The sequence below is a fragment of the Lissotriton helveticus genome, chromosome 10 (assembly GCF_964261635.1).
Source record: "Lissotriton helveticus chromosome 10, aLisHel1.1, whole genome shotgun sequence".
Lineage (NCBI taxonomy): Eukaryota > Metazoa > Chordata > Amphibia > Caudata > Salamandridae > Lissotriton > Lissotriton helveticus.
In genome coordinates this window covers 93,498,824-93,514,849 of record NC_136071.1, presented here as the reverse complement: position 1 = coordinate 93,514,849, position 16,026 = coordinate 93,498,824, and the positions used below count along the sequence as shown (strand labels likewise).

General features: G+C 42.6%; 1 protein-coding gene across 1 annotated transcript in view; it reads right to left on the bottom strand.

The window, feature by feature from the left end:
- CASKIN1 (CASK interacting protein 1) overlaps nucleotides 1-16,026 on the bottom strand; it is a 776,040-nt gene that overhangs the window by 87,150 nt on the left and 672,864 nt on the right. Inside the window, exon 15 of the mRNA XM_078664842.1 lies at nucleotides 11,557-11,651. Coding sequence (XP_078520968.1) covers nucleotides 11,557-11,651 — 95 coding nt within the window. The remainder of the gene's footprint in view (nucleotides 1-11,556; nucleotides 11,652-16,026) is intronic.

Here is a 16,026-nt window from a genome sequence, read left to right as displayed (position 1 = left end):
CCAAAAAAGAGAGCCCAAACAAAAATGCATGACAAAGTAAAATAAATTCTGAAAGAATATAATCACTTAGATTCTTGGGCATATACAATTGTCTTCTACTCCTGTGCCCCCTTCAATGACCCCACATTCAGAACCTCTTTCCTACAATTCAGTCAGCTGTGGCGAGTTGGTGTGAAACACGATTCTCATCCACCCCCTTCTGAACTTATTTCACTCATAGGCTGGAACCCCCAGGATACACAGGGCACACCTCACTGCCAACCAAGTAACCACCTCATTCTGGGCACATGTCACCCCTACCAGTTACTGACCCAATCGCTGGTCGGATGAGTCTACCATAACATACAGGCGAATCCAATTGGTCAGAACCACCCAACTCTTCTCCACCCTGCACCTTGGGCACATTCCTCTTACTCCACCATTTACCATTTTGTACTCTGACTGAGTGCTTGGAAGCTTGAACCCCTGTTGTCTTGGGATACATTTTGGGAGATGATTTTTTGGTGCCCTGAGATCTCCTAACCCTGACCTGCTCCCCCACATGAAAAAGAATCTACAGCTTTCACCCTCTTAAAATCATTATACCTAACCCTACTTCTCTCTTGAGTTTTCTCAATATTAACCCTTATCTCATCACCACTAGGAATGCTCTTGTTGACAGTTTCCTCTAAAACCCATTTTGGGGACAACTCATTTGTGTAATGTCTCCCATGCAACAACACAAAAATGGCCACCCCAGTAGTCGAATGGGAAGTGTTGTGATAACACCAAACCCTATCAGCCACTGCCTCTTGAATATCCATACCTGCAGTGTCCGCCTATTGAATAGCATCCTTGATCATGCGGTTTGCCCTCTCAAACATGCCATTCCCCTGCAGGCTATACATCATAGTGTTGGGTGGCTGACACCCAACTTCTTCAAGAAAGTGTCCACCTGATAAGAAACAAACTTGGACACCAATGCCATTGACCAGGAACCATGGAACCCCCCCCCCCACTATGAAACAACACCACGAGAAAAGCAGTTACATTAGATGTGTTTGGTTCCCACACGAACTTGTACGAAGCCCACTTAGAGTAATAGTCAACTACTCCAAGACAAACCTCTTAACCTCATTCAAACCAGATATTGGCCCAATAAAATCAATACCTAACTTCTCCCAAGGACTCTCAGGGAACTCAGCTGGACAAAGCAGTACATTGTGTGGGCAGACAGTTGTCAGCCATCCTGCATTCCCCTACTCAATAATATGTCAACATCTGTGTCCATACCCAGCCACCAGTAGTACAACCTTAAATGGTTCTTCATCCTAGTAGCACCCGAATGACCTAGATGGGCCAACCTCACCAACCTGCTCCTCAAATCACTAAGGGGAATGATGCAGTTACCCCTAAATAATCAATCTACGATCCATATCTAAATCCTCCTTAACTTTAAAATAAGGTCTGAACTAACTGTCAATTAAAGATTCCCCCAGCCAACCTTGACTCATCATTTTCCTGAGCATATTTTGACATCTGTCCCTTTCTACACAATAAGTCCCATCCTGATGGGTAATCACTTCTTAAGACACTGTCACTCCGTCCACCATTCCAATCACCATTTCCTCTTCATCAAGCTCATCCTCCTCCTGAGCAGGCACTGGCAGGCATCTGGAAAGAAAATCAGCTCAGATACTTTTTCCTATGGCAACATGTTCCACTCTAAAATGAAACTTATACATCTTGGATAATAAACGAACCAACCTCGGACTGGCATTCCAGAACCCTTATCGTCTTAAAGACAATACCCGATCATATCAATTTCTTGCCCGCCAAAAGCCCCTGTACAAATGTCTTTTAGGATTTTATTCCTGATCATACAATTTATCAGGCACTATAGTAATGGGTGATCCCGAATCCACTGTGACCTCCATATCTACTCCACTCTCTTCCCATCTAGCTCACATCTCCTTCACTAGACCAGATGATTTCCTGCACTAGAGCTCATCTCCATCACTGGACCACATCTTCTTCCAAATGGCACTGATCCCTACATGGAATAGAAACCAAGCCCATTGTTGACTTCAGTCTGTCAACATCAATTTAAGGAGTCAGATGGAACATACGTTTTTTTAACCATTCCACAATGGCCCCTCTTTCAATCGAACTGTTGCTTTCCTTCCATATGAAGCAAACAATATTCAATACATAGGTAAATATGCAATTTGAAATATAGAACAAGAAACACAAATATTCTGATAGGTTGGATTACACTAAAACAGCAAAACCACATATAAAATGAAATGCCCATTATAATCAAACTTCTTGGTTAAATTAGATTGTTATTAAAAAGACAAATATTTTTCTGCCTCTAGTTTGCTATTCTTGTAGATGTTCTTGAACAATGGATCTCCAGACAGTTTGTTCTGTGTCAGAGATACAAGTGGCTACTCAGAGATTGAGAACAACCTAACCATTCATTTTTATCATCAAGAACATGGTTATGCATCCATACAGTGCTTCCGAAAACGCTATGGCACTGGGTCACAGAAAGAGTGTAACTCTATGCCTTGTAGATTAACATCAATGAGGTGCATAGATTTATGCGTTTTCATCGAGTCACACATGCCTTTTAGTACATTTGGAAATCTACACAAGCTTTAGATTTCCAAGTGCAATAATGGTCCCCTATGTGTACTTCAGCAGATTATGTGCTTTCAAGACACTCAACAGGCGTACACATTTTACTTTTACTTTTTTTTTTCCTTATCATTGTGGCGAAATACTGTCAATTGCCCATTTTTCCCCACTCTGAAAAGGGCCTTACAGCTCCTGTGCTCAGGAGCATATTTCCACGGTGTCCTGAAAAATAGCCCAGAATATGCCATATAACCTCCCATATTTGAGACTTGCTCTAAAGGACAATTTGCAAACCTGGCAGACTGCCTACAAAAGTACACACTATTAGCAGATGAACATGTCAGCAGATGCCGGTGCTATACATTGGGATCACAGAATTTCTATCCGCAGATTTGTCTTCTATGCACCTCAGTTCCTGTAATGTACCCAATAGTGCTTGTGCATCAGGCCCTATGTTATTTCAAATAAATGCCTGGACTGTGATCTATCTTCCGAAAACCGGAAATCCTGGGTAGTGACAGCTTAACTAGAATGTGCGCTTTTAAAAAAAATATAGCATAAGGAACACATGATGGACGGAATGCTGAACAATGCAAATATTCACCCCCAGTCACATAGATCTGGGTTTAATGTATCGTTCTTTTGCTCACCACGCCACCCAGTGTGGACCCAGCCATTTGCGAACCAGTCTTGACCCTGTTCCTCATGGGAATGGTCCAGCCCGACCTGCCAAGCCAGATCCTCTTAGGACCTGAAACAAGCATCTTGGGATAGGTTTCGGGGCATCACCCCTCAACAGCCAGGCTAGCTTGAATCCAATGGCGCAGTGAGCACGGGACCTATGTCTGGACATACCCTTCCCACTTAGAGTGGCAAAAGCAAAAGGAACAAATGATGGACGGACTGCTGAACAATGCAAACATTCACTCCCAGTCACAAAGATCTGGGTTTAATTTATTGTTCTGTTGCTCATCAAGCCACCCCAGTTTGGACCAAGCCATATGCAAATCTGTCTTGACCCTGTTCCTCATGGCAACAGTTCAGCCCGAATTGCCAAGCCAGATCCACTCTGGACCAGAAACAAGCATCCTGGGACCGGTTTCGTGGCATTATCCCTCATCAGCCAGGCTAGCTAGAATGTAATGGCGCAAGGAGCATGGGACCCACACCTGGGCATACCCTTCCCACTTAGGGCGACAAAAGCAAAAGGAACAATTGATGGACGGAAGGCTGAATAATGCAAACATTCACTCGCAGTCACAAAGATCTGGATTGAATCCATTGTTCTTTTGTTCACCACGTCACCCCAGTTTGGACACAGCAATATGTAAATCAGTCGTAACACTGTTCCTCATGGGAACAGGCCAGCCCTCCATCTTGTTGCGTTTCCTATGTTCGACCTAATTGGCCATGGGTATGCCCAGACGTGTGTCTCTTGCTCGCTGTGCCACTGGATTCAAGCTAGCCTGACTGATGAGGGGTGAAACCCCATAACCGGTCCCAGGATGCTTGTTTCCAGTCCAGGGAGGACCTGGCCTGGCAGTTCGGGCTGGACTGTTCCCATGAGGAACAGGGTCAAGACTGATTTGCATATGGCTGGGTCCAAACTGGGGTGGCATAGTGAGCAAAAGAATGATGGTTTAAACCCAGATCATTTGACTGTGGGTGAGTGGTTGAAATGTTTCAGCACTACATCCATCATCTTGTGTTTGTTTTAAATATATAGAACATACTGTTCTCTTAATCAACTTTACACATCTGGGTATATTTTGGGCTTGGATTTAGCGTTGGTAAGAGCTTGCGTTTCTTGGATACCAATTGCACTTTGCAAGCTGATGCAGAGCTTGACTAGTCCATCTCTGAGATGCTCTACATTTTGGTACCTGTAGATTGGTACTGGAATTTGTGGTCTGTATGAACGTTTATGATCTCACAATGCCTCTTTTCTATGTTCAAAAACACATTTCAGATTGCATTGCAATCTCAATTCGTGGGGCCAAACTCACAAAGATCTGCTATAGAGTACACCAGTAGATGCTCTAGCATCCAAGGATATCCCTTTTTAACCTATAAAGTAAAATATGTGAGGAGATAATCTAGAGGTGCCAGGAGCTTGTTCAGTCTGCACTTGAGTGCATTGTGTGTGCATTCTATTTGCACATGAATATCTCAAGGATAATATAAGCCCAAATGCAAACCTTTATGAATACTGTGGCATAATTATGTGGTGCTATGGACAAAATCCAATTGGTCCAGAGGCAGTGTTTCTAAATCTTCCCATCCAATCTTAATCTAGGTATTTGATACTTATTGATAAACCTAAACATTGTATGTATAGCCAATGAATATGCAAATATTTCCTGTTCTGATCAATAGTATAGACATTTATCTCATAAGTGTTCATTGAGGAAATCCTGAGTGTACAAGTGGACTCCAGCTACCAAGCCTGTCGGGGAGTACCCATGGCCATCTACTGACAGAGACAATGTTAATAATTTTAAGAGATTGGATTCAGCATTCCAGAAATAGGGAGCTTGGTTGTTTTTCTGAGGTTACCTCCCTTTTGAAAACAAGGTGATGCCATTTCTTAAAACACACACTCGTACCTGTGCAGTTTGGAGAATTTTAAACAGGTAAATGAAACCAGAAAGGCTGGGATTTTACAGCCATCAATCTTTTTTCTCACTTGGTACATTTAATATAATTTTTGATGTCACACAAACATAATCCCATGAAAAGGGAACAGAATTGGCTTTAACGTTTGCTCACTGAGTTATGGAAATAGTGGTAAATGTAGCGGAATAATGAGAATACACTATGTCCAAAAATATTGTTCTTTTTTTCTCATACTATTTTCCATTGTTTCGACAGAGCTACATTAATCAAGCAATATTAATAAATTCTTTGTAAATATCTTGGCCAGGACTTCAATTTTGAAAAACATCACATAGAGGTGCAGTTATTTATTTATTAACAGTATATAGCTCTTTCAGGCAACTCAAATGTCAAAAGCCAGATCCCCCCGTATAGCCATATGTTGTTTTTATAGATGGGAAAGATATGCCCACTCCACTTCGCCGATGACGACTGTTTGGTTTAAAATTCCCTTTCCCACAGTGCACCCGTTATGCCATGTTAGGTTAGCAATGTGTGGCTAAAATAGGCGCCATTTGTATTCACGTTATGTTACCCGCTGAATTATCGTTGCTGCATGTAGTCCTTAGTTGGCCCGTGTGACTCCATTTTGTATTTCGTAATCACTGAAAGACTGTTTAGGCTGTGCTCACATTAGGCCTTACTTCTCTAACACGCTTGTCTCAGCAGAAAGCTGTACTTCATCATTATTCTCTTCTGTTCCAGGCTGTAACTCGACTTGCTAATGAACTGTTATTCTGTTTGCACATTCCTATCTCTTCATGTAGTTCTGCTCCCACGTTCGGAGACGCGGAGACACAGCACAGTGGTCTTGAAATACTGACAGTGTGCCTCTCTGGCAGGTGCTAGCTCCATTGTTCATGCACGGCTCAAGCCAGTAATTTTCAACCAGAGGCATGGTTGAAGTCTCCAGAAAGGTTTATTATGTATTGGCACACCCTGGGTAGTCAGTCCCCCTCGACAGACATCTTAGGGTGAAGGTCTGACTGGGCTCCTCTGCAGAGTACATACCTGAATAAATGTAAGATTTCATTCTCTACTGTCTGACCGACTCACCATTTTGGGAAGGCATAGCAGGTGGTTGTAAGACCCCGCGTGGCATTAGAGGGCCCCGTCCTTCAGGACAGAAGTTCTGTCTGGGATATTCTAGACTAATGCATAGCATTCCATGTGGCTTGTTATTTAATGATTTTAACACAGCTCAGGAGTAATGTATTCCTTTAGCTGACTAGTAACATACTGGCAGCTTTACTCTCTTACAGGTAACAGCAAGAACATATTGGAACATTGATACGCAAACTAAATACCCATGTTTCTGGCCTTTGTTGTGATGGGGATGTTGGACACTTTCATAGAAGAACCAGGTGACCCCAGGGCCTGATGCAAGAGCTTCAGTTTGTAGAAAGACCTCACTTCCATAAAGAAAACACCCTGGGACTGAAGCAGAACTTATGCTTGTGAATTCTTTATCAGTGCCCTAATGTCTTTACATATCATATACAAAGAAAAGTGAAGAAAAGAATACTATTGCAGTCTGTTAAACAATTGCTCTAGTAATTACAGTACTGTTATATTAACCCTATGCATGGGTCATTTTAACATGGCTGGAGTTGTGTTTGTGCACTGTGAGTTTACCTCACTGCACAGATTTAACCACGTGGGCCACATTTTTACGTTAAATGACCGTTGACCACTCAGGGGTGGTTCCTCCATTTGAGAGGAGGAGCATCACCCCACAAGCCCCAGAGTTGAAAAATAAAATGGCAATAAAGTTTATTTATTAACCTGTTATTTTTCAGCAACCCATCTTGAACTAAGTGTCAGGGCGGGGCGGGCCAGTGCTGCCAAGTGGCAGCAGCAGTGAGCTGTGCTCTTTGAAATGCGAACGTCTCTTTGGCCGGTCGTCTTGGGCCAGCCAGCCAGACATGCTTAACTTTAGTTCTCTAACCTAGCTGTCTTAGACAGCTGGATTAGAGAAAGCACAGGCCTCCCGTGCTCTTAAGAGTGCTGAGAGAGACCGCACTAGCCAATCCTGGTGCGGCTTTCATGCTGTGAAAGCAGCACCAGGATTGGGTAGTGTACTTTTCTGCATCGGGAGCTTCCTGGAAGAAACCTGAGGGCGGAGGACATTGCACTACCACGAAAGGAAAATGATTAGTTTTTTTTTTTTGTGCCCCCACCCCACTGCACTCCGTACAAGCCAGCCGCCACGGTCATCGCTGCTGCAGATTACATTAATCGGCAGTGGGAATTTTTTACTATATATGAGTCTGATTGCTATCTGATATATACAGCATACTACACTCCACACAACAAGAGTAGAGACAGCCATTGATTACCACCTCTGGCAAAGCCCATATATATCCGGCTTGCATTTTGACTTCCAATGAAAATATTAAAAAGCCTTTTGAAGTGAAAAAAACAAAATAATTGTTTTCTGTGTACAATGCATCAATGAGAAAATGAATTTAGCCTGTCATGATTCTTTGTACTTTGATATAAATAGCTCCTCTAGCCATACAGTGCATGCACTCTATATAAAGTGGAATGATACACTAAACAGCCAATAGCATGACGTGACAGTGAAATGCGCAGCGGAAGCCTATTCTATGTACAGCTTAAACAAAAGATAGCGATACGTCATTCAGACAGCTGCACTGTCAAGCCAGACCTAACAAGGGTACACATTTATCAACGAAGCCAAAACTCGTGTAAAACATAATAATCCCTTGTACCACCGAAGTAATACATGAGCATTTCCAGCAGACAATAAAAAAAACCTACATTCAGACAAACGCACGGATGATTAGCAAGCCACTGCAATCCAGCCTTCATTATTGTAACAAATACATTGTTATAAGCCCATATTATGTCCTTCAGACAAGCAGGGCTCCTTAATTGAAACCATAAATTATATTCTGCTTTTTATTATGCTCTCCACAGCATAGATCACTGGGAAAAATCCCATCCCTCCAGGCAGATTCATATTTCAGAAGGCTTAACTGCACAGGCGCAGGGGCTCCCAGTGGCAGTCCAGATGGTATTTTAAGCTATGGATTATAAACCATTCTTCTGTGTTGGATCATCTGTTTTTATGTATACTCTGTGGTATGATGGTAGTAAGGTGTGGATACCATCCACCACAAAATGGGCAGTGATATACACGTTTTGACCTTTCTTCAATGCACTGGGTCCTTCCTCTGAAGCATGTTGGCAGCTATTTTCTCCTGCATGCACGATTGCTGTTGGATTATGCGCTACATGATAATTGCAGCTTTTAGAGGTAATCTGCAGCAAGTCTTTCAATACTTCCAGGCCGTATGCTTCTTGAGGCACTAACACCTCTTACTGGTAGAGGGTGGCAGGTCACTATCTGTTATGGTACATGCCCAAAACACGGATCGGATCCAACGGTCCTCATAGGAGTTCTGAGACCATGAGCCGCATCCGCACCGAAGATCACCTGAGTGTTCTGGAAAAAACTCGCAACCCACCGCATATAACCCATACGAATAAGAGCTGGTGGTGATCAATACATAGGGAAATGATATACATATTCCTTATTGATTTATTCCTTCATAGTCAAGCCCTGATTTCAGTCTTTATCACCTCGGCTCTCAGGGTCTTGTCATAAAGGCTGTACATAGAGATGATACTCCTTTTATAGAGTAACACAGATAAACTGATTTGGGGTACTCCCTTGTTTTGCAGATAGCGATCCTGAGACGCAGCCTTAGCCAGCTCACGGACTGCACAATCAACCGTGTCTCCGTACCTGCCAAGCAGTACAGCCGTGTTTACCGGAGGACGCACCACTGATTGCTCTCTTTCAAACCCTAATGATATCAGGGATAGGCCAATCAGACAATCACCACAACCAATCAGCTGGAGAGCCCAGATCTTTACAATGCCACCTAGCAAACAAGCACTACCAAGAAAGCTTGGAGTGCTGAACACAACAATCTAAATGAGCCCATTTCGTCCAAATCCTTCGTTCTTTGGACGCATGACAGATCTTAGGATGGCATTTGGGTGCTCACTTGTGCCGCATCAATGTTTCTCCTTGCTTGTTCCAAGTAAATTGCCTTGCTGTGGTCGGCTTCCAAATACAAGCAATACGAGTGTCCTCAGGGACCGCGCAGGTTACACACCACTGAACTGTCAAATTAACAGCTGTTATGCCCACTTGCTTCTTAAAGTGGCCAGCGGCACTATTAGACATTTTCCGCAATCCTTGCAGTCACAGGGACAGTCTTGCAATAATCTAAGTAAGATTCCTCAACCAATCAGGACGCTGGGAATCCTTTGTGCAACACAAAGTTGGCCTCCGATGCCAAGCATAAAGGAGGCAGTTAAAGGTACAATGCTACACAATCAGCGCAGTATAAAAATATACATGGGAATAGCCATCTATGTTTATTATTAAAAAAAGAACAATATTTTAATAATACTTCAAAATATGTTCATGTTAGAGGAGCAAATAGGGTTGCCAAACAGTGAAACTCAAATAATCAAATAAGTGAATACACAACACAGAGCAATACAGTTAAATCACTGGGCAGCCAAGTTGAGCAAAATATATATTGTTTGCAAACACTAAATGGTTGTGAATCCTGTGCTTTTTGTAATTCTAGGAGAATATGTGAGATTATGTTCCTCCTTCCAAAATGTAGTAATTCTATACTAACGGTTCAGGGTCACTAACTGTCGGTCAACCACAAATATCTTACAAAAACATTCAACGTACATAATGTCATAGATACCAAAAAAACAGGATCCTATCATAAAGAATCAACAAGAGCTGAGGAACCAGGGAGGTTCGTTTGTCTCCTAGACTAAGTGTAGTGTCCTTCGAATGCTTGGAAAATGGATATCTCATGATGTGGGGGATCTTAGCAGCCCTGGTTTAACAGCTCCACAATCAGAGGTGAGACACTAATAGGTACTGAAATGGCATTACCCACAAAGTTAATTGGCGTGCAAGGTCCCGGTTACAAGGGCACACACTAGAGCGACACAGTCTCTCTTTAAGCTATCTGGATCCTTCTAGTGTGGATGCAAGCTAAGTGCTGAACCCAAAGGGTGGATCTGGGACATTTGTTAGACCATTCGGGCAAACGTGGCAGGTGATGGTATCATGCTCACACCACAAATGGAGTCTAGTAAATACTTGGAAATTGCCATTGAGGGGCTCCCAGAAAGTCGTACACAGGCAATAATCTAAATGTTGCTATCGGAGAGTGGGACCAACAGGCAGCCACCATGCAGCTTACTTGCACTTGAAGATAGCTGGTTCTTGCTCATAAATGTAATGTTAGATGCAGAAGGCAGAAATGGAAAGGAGGGGTGAAAAAAGCAGAGCCCTAAATGGGTGAGGAGATCAAGGTCAAATAGAAGTAGGGAAGATGCAGAGTTAGAGGCCATGGAAAAGTAAGAATGTTGCTGGGGTCAGGCGCATTAAGAGAAGGACAAGGCCATGGGAGACAGATGGATTCAAAGATCAAAGTCTTTGAGGTATGGTGTAAAGTTGAGTGCCATCAGCAGGTATGGATGACTGAATGATCAAGATGATTGGGGGAAGGAATGGTGCATTACATGAATTTCTACAGATCAGCTTGAAGTGGCTTCAATTAATATTTTCTGAAGTAAAGAATATTAGAAGATAAAATATCTTATTTTGAAGACTGCTTTTTCTAGATATTTATAAAACATCATAAGTTGAAATGCTGCCAAGTTTTGCATTTTATCACTTTTTCAGTAGTTTAGAGTTGGACAATAAAACCACCTATTATTTAATCCAAGAATTAAGCAATTTGTGTTATGCATTGTAAAACTGGCCTATTATAAATTGGCATAATTGTGCCCCTGCAGCTTGGATGATATCAAGGAGAGACTAACACCCGCAGGCGAGCCTTGAAGAGCATTGCTGTACTGTGTGGATGGAGCCAGCACTCTGCCCTGCCTGCCTGTAGGTGAAACTGAAGTACACAATCTGATAAGTGGCAACTACATGGTATCAATGGAGCCTGCCTTCTCCAGTTTCAAGTCTCCCCCTCAACACAATAATGAGTAGAGATTTTTGTCCAGGACCCAAGCCTCCACCTGGAAGGGATTTGGCATCCTGAGAAGGGAGCATCAAAAACAAATAATCAGTTTTTAGATTCTTTCACCACTGGTGGTGAATCCTTGGCACACTGTCCTTGGTGATGCCATGCACCTCTATATTGGACCACTGTTGAACATCACAGAGCTGGTTGGTAAATTTGGTGGTCACCTTACCTTTCCTTCCGATAGCACCTCCGGTTTCTTTCCCTGATCTCCGTGGGGCTGTTCAATGTACGGACTGCCGCCAACGCTCTGCGGGCGAGAAGACCCTATATTGGACAAGGAGAGAGACAAAACACCATGGTCACAAGTATGGTGGCATTGTAATGTGGTAATGGATTACCTTAGTCAACAAAGCTGAACAGAGCTGATCAACCACTTTATATATTGAGCGTTGGCCAAGCAAAGCCTCCTACTGCAACTTCAGTGACCACACTTCCATTTCCTCCATTTTGTAGTTGTAGTTTGAATCTAACACTTGCTGTTTATTTGCAAGTGCTGCAATGCCACACAATTACCTCTGGGCACACAGCAAGTCTCCGGCTGCGGATTAGCCCCAGTCAGCATGTTTTAACTACTTACAAAAAGCAGGGTGACCAACTTGCTGCAAACTTCACAACCCAACCTGAGACACATGAAAAAACATCATAGGGTGGTGCAATCTAGGCATACTCTAAACCAATGCACAATTGTCACGCCAAGGTCAAAACTCACACCTAATATTTTCTTTAAGAAATGCCCACCTAATAATGGAAAAACAGGAATGCAAATTAACAATTATAGAAAACTGTGTTGCCCTCATGCTGAGCACAGTGGCTCAGGTCTCAGTCATCCCCTTGTATGTGATGGTGGCATCCCTGTCCATCAATTTCATAATCCTACATGACTAAGAAGAAAGGGCTCCTGACATGTTCAAACCTACCCACCACATCGGACACAAAACAAGGACCTCCCTACAATAATGAATCTGTTAGATGCTCAAAGTCCTTTAGTTCTCCTGACTTGTCGTGCCAGCAGCAAATGTTCTCCTGAGGTAAATACACACATATTATGAAATGAAATTATAAAAAGCCAGCTAAACAGCAGAACTTGATGGATGGAAATGCTTGAATTAATCTGAACCAGTGAATAGTTCTTGGTGAGACTGATATGCCATCTATTTGGTTTATGATTTTTTATTTACGGTTCCCTACATCTCCGAAACATGTCTAGTGTTGCCTGTGTTCTAGTATATAAAGGACTTGGCGTAGAAGCAGCTCGGACTTGGAAAAAGCCAGGAGCAAAGGCTGATTTGTACATTGTTGGGCTGTGTCGGTAGCGGCACAGTCAGCAAACCATGATGGACTGGAATGTGGATCAGAGTAATGAACAGTTGCTGAGAATAATAGAAGCTTGCCATCCATCACTTTTTATTCTTCTCAATGATAAACCATCACTGAAGTGACGCGTTTATTACATTGGGGATTCATCATTATTCGAACATCTGGTAGTACAGTGTACATCAAAGGCCAATTTTTCTTGCTGTCAACAGACCCTTTCCCTGAAGTCAAACAAAAACTTTATAGCATATTTTGTAATTATAATTGATTTTGTCCAAATTATCACTATGGGAATCATCAAATTGGGCAGTTTTAACCCCTTCCATGCGTTTGTCGGCCAATGGTTGTCGCCAGCACTACCTCTGTAGTGCTGCGCACGTCCGTTGGCCGACGCGGCCTGCCCATTCCGCTAAACTGCCCCACCGCGGCGGAATTGCCGCCGTGGTTAAGTGGTTAACTTATGACTTGAAGAGAACACTCCATCTGCTCATAGATGTACTCACGGCCTAAATGTGAAGGCTGTGAACCTGAAGGATGCTCAGGCGTTTGTTTTTAACCTACGTAAATGTTTGTCTGCTTTTAAGATATCGCACATTCATATGTGTCATTGGCCATCAATTATCCTGATGACCCATGAAAAGCAAAAATAGCAAAGATGTCCATCACCTCTGCCGGATGTCGTTTTGGTGTCTAGTTTGACAGAGCAGGTGTCTGCATCACCTTTTATTAGTGATTCTTTAAAATATACACAGAGCACCTGATTATGAGTTTGGCGGATGGGTTACTCCATCACAAATGTGACGGATATCCGGTCTGCCGTATTATGAGTTCCATTATATCCAATGGAATATAATGTAACTAGTAATACGGCGGACGGGATATCCGTCACGTTTGTGATGGAGTAACCCGTCCGCCAAACTCGTAATCAGGCCCAGAGTGTGTTCTGACTCCACACTGAGGAATATTTCCCTCTCCCCTCATGCTAGTGACTGCCTGGTCTATCAAACTGTCTCCTAAGGAGAAATTGACTGCTATGCATGAGGGACTATTTTACATCTCAAAATAATCACACACTGAATTATTAAAATTATCCATGGATGGTATACAGCACATAATCCTCTTCTTTTGATTTTTCACTGAAGCAGGCTTTTAAAAAATGTTTTAGTCCTCACTAGTGCACTGTTTTTCTTGTTTGTCTTCTGCATTGTTGTTACATCTTTGTGTCTTTCTGAGTGCTCATTGATCTTTATTCCCTGTTGTTCTCCCCCTACATGAATGCTCCCGCTGTGTTCTCCATCTGTATTTTTCGTATTTGTCTTCCCAGTTGACTTACAATTTGTGCTTATTTCCTGTTGCTTAGGTGTTAGCATTATAAAGTCTATAAATCTGTCTTTAGCGAGCTAAAACGTGCAAATAAAGGCATGCACAAGTTCTATTTATTGGCTTTGCTAATGCTTGTTCGTATAATGTACATATTTGCTGGTCAATGATAGATACAATATACCTTGTAACAGGCCTCAGTCAACCTGATTCTCGAAAAAGTACGCCAAGTCTGATCTAATGCGGATCAACAGCCCCATAGGGGAGATCCATTAATCTTTGTGTGCAAAAGGTCCGAGGTTAATGCAAAGTCCCAGGATGAGCAGATATTTAAGGGCACAGAAGAAATTTATAAGATTAAAAAAAACTACTAGGTGGCTGGATTTTGCACAGCTGTTAGCAAACGATTAGAAAGTGCATCTTCCCAGTGGAAGATCATGGGACAGTGACGTTGCAAAGGCTAGGAACACTTGCCATCTCAGAACATTATGGGTATTCAGAAGCAATCCCAAGGACATATCTCACCCTAAAGCTGTGCTAGCCATGAATAACTACTAAGGGGCTTATTACGATGTTTGGCTTCACTTGTAACCATCTACTCAAGTTAAGCACTGGTGCCACACACATATGTGGAACACAGCTAAAGGCTGCAGTCAGTGGACAAGTGCCTAATTTGAGACGGTGGTTTCCGGTGCTCGGCACCAGCACTTAATTCTTAGCACTAGCAATTGTGACAGTCTGGCACATGGTGACGCTGTCTGCCAAATTTCGGTATGAGCACAACAAGAGCTGTTTATTAATTTAATATAGATGATTAATCACTAATATGTGCCAACCAAGCCGCTCTTATAGCTTTGAGGGCCTTGAATAGTATGAATTGTCACACTTGTAGGAATGTGATGGTTAGTAGTTGTGTTGGTACTGTGTGGTGCAAGCTGCCGTGACCTCCTGACGAAAGCCCTGGCACTTGTTGTTTTACAAATGAACCACTGTAGTGCAGCATGTACAAGGCTATGTAAAGAGCATGGCATTCACTATTCATCGATCAATCTCGTGTTCTTTTGCTCTGTACTAAATGCTCATCCATAAGCTGCACGAGATTCCAGCGTTCGTCCAGGAGTGCATACTCCAGGGTAGATTTCCAGGATAATTCAAGAATATGTAAATTTGTTACACTGAGTTTAACAATATGCAAATCTAGCTTATGTGGATATTTGGAAAATCAGGCATGGATCCCGCAAACCATGATCTACAGTGGACGCCAAGCCAATAGACAAAGGACATTGACCATGCTAATGCTTTTCTTTCTCTCCTGATGTTAGTCACACTCAATAAAATTCCTTCTAGGCACATAAAATTACACCTTTTTAGAAACCAGCTTGGGTTTGATTTCAGAGTCTAGCCCTGAGAGAGAATAACAACCGAATGTTATTCAGGAAAGCTCTGAAAACTCACTTGTTTGCAAAAGCGTGTTGACGTACCCGGTAGCCCGCCACAGTAATCAGTCTAAAGCGCTGCGAGGCCTCCGGGTAGTTACGCGCTATACAAGTGTAATTTTTCATTTCATTTCATAAGGAATGGTGCAAACAACTGGTCACGCTAGAACCAGACCCCTGTGGGGATACACGAACCCATCTGACGGAACTTATATAAATCGCACTGTGCAGACTTCGGTCCTGCTAGCACAGTCAAATTCTGTTGTAATACTGGAGAAGAATAATTATGATTTATCATGGCATAACAATCCAAAACTATGCGATGTCACCCATAAATTACTTGCCAGGGGGGGTGATAAGTCCTCTCTGGCCCATACGAACCAGACCATGCTTTAAGCCTGCAGCCAAAGAGATATCTGGGTATAACCTTAAAACTCTCATGGTTTGTCACCAAAGGAAATATGTAATCGTATCTCACCCCACCACACTTCTCACGAAATCACGAATGGCATCACAAATGAAATGACGGATGCCATCACATATAACATCACTGATGGTATCATACCACG